General features: G+C 39.8%; 1 protein-coding gene across 1 annotated transcript in view; it reads left to right on the top strand.

The window, feature by feature from the left end:
* Nucleotides 1-404: 404 nt before the first annotated feature.
* T265_10715 (hypothetical protein) overlaps nucleotides 405-5,963 on the top strand; it is a gene marked incomplete at both ends in the record, with an annotated part of 13,986 nt that continues 8,427 nt past the window's right edge. The window contains 3 exons of the mRNA XM_009177172.1: nucleotides 405-528; nucleotides 4,148-4,343; nucleotides 5,382-5,616. Of these exons, the coding sequence (XP_009175436.1) occupies nucleotides 405-528; nucleotides 4,148-4,343; nucleotides 5,382-5,616 (555 nt within the window). The remainder of the gene's footprint in view (nucleotides 529-4,147; nucleotides 4,344-5,381; nucleotides 5,617-5,963) is intronic.

A 5,963-nucleotide genomic window follows, 5' to 3' on the forward strand; every position in this document is an offset into this window, starting at 1 on the left:
GTAACGATGATAACAACAAATATCATCAAGTTACGGAGAGTCTCCAGCCGTTTCAGCTATCCTGAAATGCACGTGTCTGAAAAGGGTACACAGTTACCGTCGTCCCAGTTGGTGGATTATTGTCTTGCCAGTGGTAGCAAACACGTTATAACGCCTCATTAACACTCACAATCAAACGGCACAGCAGAACGTCTCGTAAATACTTTCAAAACAGCTGTGGTTAAAACGGGAGGGGAAGGAACCTCAGTGAACACCCTACAACGATTTCCCTTAATGTATCGCCTGATTTCAAATCGGTCCTCGACGGAGGGCCAGCGCCTGCAAAGATATTACTCTACTGCACTCCGAAAAGCAATACTGGTCTTATGAAGCTTCTAAGTGAGGAGGTGATATCAAATAGGAAAATGGTATCCTACTCTGATCGTAACTGTGGTGCAAATGGGCGACATTTTGACATCGGAGAGAGCATGTTAGCAAAGGACTATTGTGGTGACCGCGAAGTCCATGGCATCAAGGCGAAATCACTAGGTGAATCGGGGATGTCATTTATGATATTGAAGTAGGCTCTAAAACTGGGTTCATCATGAAAATCATTTGAAAGAGTCTAACTCAAAATTGAATGCGTTGCCAATGAACATTTTAACAGAACGCCCAGACGTGAACAGAGGAAGACTAACAGACACTCAGGTTGCAAGGCAGGTACCAGAAGCATCTGCGTACCAACAATCACGATGGATGACAGACAGAAGGATACCGGTGACAAAGATTCAAGTTAAACCTAAACAGAAGACTTATACTACTCAACTCAAAAGAGGTATTAGTAGAACCAGCTTTGAGTGTAACTGGACAACACAGCTGTCCATGATACAGCTGTTTTTGTTGAGACAGATTTAGTTGGTCCTGCTTCACTTGCGTTTGACAAATGAGTTCTATTTTAGTAGCACATTCTGGCTGGCCTAGAACTTTCCACGTGGGCTTTATAAACAACCAGTTTTTGACTGCACATGAAACGCTTGTACGCTTCAGTGTTCAATAGATCAGCTGATTTGCACGTTCATTGGCTTTCTGAGTTGGTTAGGCGCGTTAAGCTACCAAGAGACTTTTCAAACTTGAGTTCCCGTTATTTAAAATATATTAAGAAATTTATGGTGCACAACATGGTTTATGTAAACAACTGATTTCGATTTTGCAACAACAGTAGGCAAACTCGGTAGAAAAAGCCATTTAAATATCCTGAGCTTTCGATCTCCACTCAATCTAGCAACCTCTTCACTATTCGGTGTTTAAGGGATTTGCATGCACCATTAGAAACGTGCTGTAGACAAAAATATTTTTGTTAGCCCTTTACCTGAGGATATTCCAAACCGATGGATTACAGCAAAATTGTAATGCCAAACAAATGGCTTGGTAAGTGTGACTTTTGGTAGTACGAAGTTGACTAAATCAGCTATGCCGTCCCAAATCAGGTCTTCAAAGTATGGTCAGTGAAACTAGGTTTCATCGTAATAAAAAACATCATTCAAAGGTTCAGCCAAAAAGCGCGGAATTGCTTTGGCCCAAATATTTGTTTTTTTTTTCTACCGAGTTAATCTTCTCAACGACAGGGAAGGGGGTATGGGTTTTATTATCATTAAGAAACACGATGAAACGCAATTTCTTTACATAGTCATAGTAAATGTCAGAACTCTTTGTTGGGTAGCGTTTACGAAGTTTCACTATACTTGGACAGACTATGCGCTAAGAAACCGTGATGGTGTCTCCCGTGTTTGCTGCCTAAATGTCATTATGTACAAATCTGAACATAGAGAGACGCAGGTTGATATCTCGCTGATCGCAACTTTCAAGTTTTTGGGCATTCTACGATTTATCCACGAAATTCAGAGGACCTGGAACGAAACAAATCAGGGATCAGTCGTGCAAATTAGAAGGGTAAATGGGCACTGACACAACCTAGAGAATTTCAACTTGAATAGTAGATATGTGGGAATCGTTACAACCCCATTGACAGGGGCTTCCAACTAAGATGCAGACACTCCTCTGTGGAGTTCACACAAAACATAAAAATGCGTCCAGTGTGGCTTATTACAAACTTCATATTCTTGATGCATTCTAACCGGTAACCGTGGTTTGGCGGGTTCCACAAGTGGGTCTTTGTTGCCCAATCAGAGAACCACTGAGACTGACTCTTTCTGTGTCGTCCCGACGACTCTGTTAGCTACAATTGAAGCCGGTTCAAATCAGATTTGTGTTTGTTCCCTTTAAGAAAAAGCTTAAGCAACCAGGTGACAAAAACACGATGAACTTAGCTTCACACTGTGCCAACAACTTCCTAAGTTGATTGTTCGAACCACTGTAAGTAGCGCGAAAAAGGATCTCACAGTTCTAATACCTTAGTGTAATTCCCACTAACCCTGTAGATTAACAATATTTAACAGTTCACCTCATACAAGTTTGAGTCACCGTACCTGGAAACAGCCAAAGGTGGAACCCTCTCGCAAAACGTCGTAAAACGAATTAAATACAGCCCCTGGAAACTACCCTCCCATAAATCGATTTTAATTGCTGAATAAGCCTTTAGTGAAAGGAGTCAGGACTGTTCCTCATTCATGTAGCACTAAGAGAAATTCTTAGAGCCTGGGCATTATGATCTGCTGTAAGAGAACAGCGGTCAATCAAAGGAAGCAAGTAGGCTCAACCTAATGTACATATTTGTGCACTAGTATGCTAAAACTTTTCTGTGACTATAAGCTTCTCACTTATACCGTGAGGTATAAGTGAACCTAACGCCTTGTCTTCAAATGTATTATCAGCCACAGGATATACGCTGTACAACGTAAGTGTTACGTTGCACAGCATACATCCTGTGGTGGAGGCGGGATAAATAACACAATAAACTCAATCCGTCTGCTCTCCACAGACCTTCCTAAGATGCGGAGAATTGATATCCAGGAAGAAAAAATCGAGGAATGTAGTGGGACAAAGGAAAAGAAAAACAGCCTAAATTTTTAATAGCTGAATTCAAGTTTCAACGTTATACCGGATACAGCAACAGTCGTGACCCTGCAGGTTTACCACCATGAGGCGGGTCGTGGCCTGACATCTCTCCTAAATAAAAAGTAACTGCAAAACCAAAAATAAGAGAAAAAAGAATTGACAGTTAATGGCAATCCTCTTGTCTCTCCCGTCATTCGACTTTTAGGCAGGTTTATGAAGTTTGATGAACAAGTCTATGTGCCCGTTGCTGAAAAAGAGCACCAGGTTAAACTCAAGGTATTGTGGACAAGTTTTTCAAGCCACGAAATAAGTCTCCACTTTGTAGTTCGCCACAAGTAATCACCAGTAACCGTACATTCCCTTTATTCGCATGGAATTGTTACATATTGAGCTACTTGTGCAAGCTTAGAAGACGCTTGCTATAAAAATGTCAGCTGTCATTTTACTTGCAACAAGGATAGTTTGTACAACAAACTGTCAGCATATGTTATTGAAACATTCAAATAAATGGAATTTTTACATCGAAAAATATCAAGAATTATGGAATAATTCCAGGTGAGTGTGTGGTGGAATAAGTTCAATTGTTCCTGCTGGATGAAAATTTATCGGTTGATAAACGTGTGCCACGTTGGAAAAATGTTTCAACTAAACCAAGTTTTGGGTGTTTTGTATTGGATTTTTTGTTCAGGCGCTAAAAAATTTACTTTCTACTTAAATGAACAAGAAAATGCTGCTGATAAATCGCACCAAAACTTTCGCTAGAAATACCAGTTGAGTTGTAGGTCCAAAATTTCATTTGTTAAGGCTTATCGACTTGTATAATAGTTGATTACGTTTTTATAATAGTCCAACTACGGCGTACCGGATTGTAAAAAAATAATCACATGACTCTAATAATTAAAAAGTGACTTAGAGAATAACACCACCGTGTTGCTGAGACGACAGTTGTTTCGAGAAAAACAGCTTATTAACTTGTAACTACTCGTAAATATTAAGTAGCTTACACTCATGGTAAAGTCAACATGCACGCTATCCCAAGTGATTTATTGTACTTCTCGATTTTATGTAGCTTTCTCTTTTTACAGCGTTAATTTCAACCACGCACATCAAACCGCCGCCAAAAATATGCTTATCAAAGACATAGTCATTCCAGGAAACACAAATGAGTTCAACTCGAACGACATTAACAATGTGAGGTACCGATTAAACGAACAGTCACATCTCATCATGGCGTTGAAGGAGAGTGCTGATCGGGAGCTATTGCAGCGTAAGGAGTTTGAAGAGAAGCTTGCACAAGAGAGGGATAGGTCCTGCGAGTTGCAAGAACAAGCTGAAGAACTTGAACTCAGGTATGCTTATTTATTGAAAGAAGTCACATAAAAAGGTTGCTGCAATCACAGAATTTAGTGGCTTCTTTGTCCCAGACAATTGAAAAGCTCACAGGGCGCGGAAATAGAAAAACCTGTACAACGAGTGACAATCAGATTCAGTGCAATCGTGATTCCGAAATTGCAACTTCAGAAAAGGGACTGAACACGAATTCGTGGTGGATAGAGGACGTTCTGCAAAGTTCAGACCTGAAGAGGGAATCGAATGAACTTGCAGCTGCATTAAGGTAAACCAAGAGACCAGTATTTTTGAGTAAAATAATTGGCAAATTTTGCGAGCAAAGGCATCAAAAATTTACTTTTAAAAGTGAAACAGAATAAGAATATAAAATTTCAGACATTCAACGGAAATTCTCGGTAGCTTAAGCAGGTGTAACATAGGATCAGAACCACGATGCTGTGAAGAAACATGTCACTGAAGAGCTTCCATCCTCAAAAAAATTTAATGAGAGTACATCAACTTCCAAAAACGTGATAAAATGAGAGGAAGCTTGCTTCTAATGAGGTTATGTTCGTTTAATGAAACTAGATAACTAAAACTGTGATTCGTGATTTTCTAAACCTAGGTTCTACATTAGCATCCACTGAGTACATTGTTTATCTTGCGCTACTTTACGTCGTTTACTGAAATGAGACCTTGGTATCCCATGAAAAATAACTTATCCTTTTTCAAACATGGGAAACTGATTTGACTCTCAGAGTTGAAAAAACCATTTTACAAAAGTAAAGAAACAGTAGTCTGTGACTTTTCTTCAAAATGGTGCTGTGCCCAAGCGCAAAAATGTCCTTGCTGCTAGGTTTTGTCGATAAAAGTCCTTATTTTTCTACGACCACAATAGAGATTTTCGACATGAGGTTTACACGGCTAAGCTGCACCAATGAGTACCTCCCCAATGCGCCATCAGCTGCCGTTAGCCGGCGTGTGCGTTCAACTTCATACCAGTTGAATTTTTCGGCCACCTTGACAGTTTTTACTTATTCTTTATCTTAATTCTTTAGGAAAGCAGAAACTGAGAAGTTCAACCTCACACAAAAGCTTATGACAATGCTCGCAGAAAGACGAAACGCAAACCTAGATTTCAAAAACTCAAAAACTCTACTTGAAGAAAATTATGCGCAGGCCAAAAGGCAAATAGAAATTCTTCGACAGGAAGCCCTTGAAAATGCGTCACGATGGTCTGATGAACGAGCAGATTTTGAAAAGCGAATATGTGAGAAGATGAGTAAAGTAGAGGTTAGTAACACGGCAAGCTAACCTTTCCGATATGTAAAAGTGTAACTGGTTTCTCTGTGAGATGTGTAACGAACTTAGTAGAATATTGCCCATTTATCCTCAAGTGCAGCCGGAGTCCACTATATAGCTTGAGGCCTATGTTGTATTTTTCGAACGTGGTCGTTGTGAAAAATGAGCCATAAACGTGTGAAGCATTGGTCAGAGCACTAGTGATCTGCGGAAATTATTATATAAAGTTCTACATTCTTACTGTTAGATCCGACCTTTAGAAAGATAATGATTGCACTTGTGGCACAAGAGATTCCTCTCTTTGGGTAGCTTTGCTTAAAAAGTTATTTGCTGGAAAT

The sequence above is a fragment of the Opisthorchis viverrini genome (genome assembly GCF_000715545.1).
Source record: "Opisthorchis viverrini unplaced genomic scaffold opera_v5_404, whole genome shotgun sequence".
NCBI lineage: Eukaryota > Metazoa > Platyhelminthes > Trematoda > Opisthorchiida > Opisthorchiidae > Opisthorchis > Opisthorchis viverrini.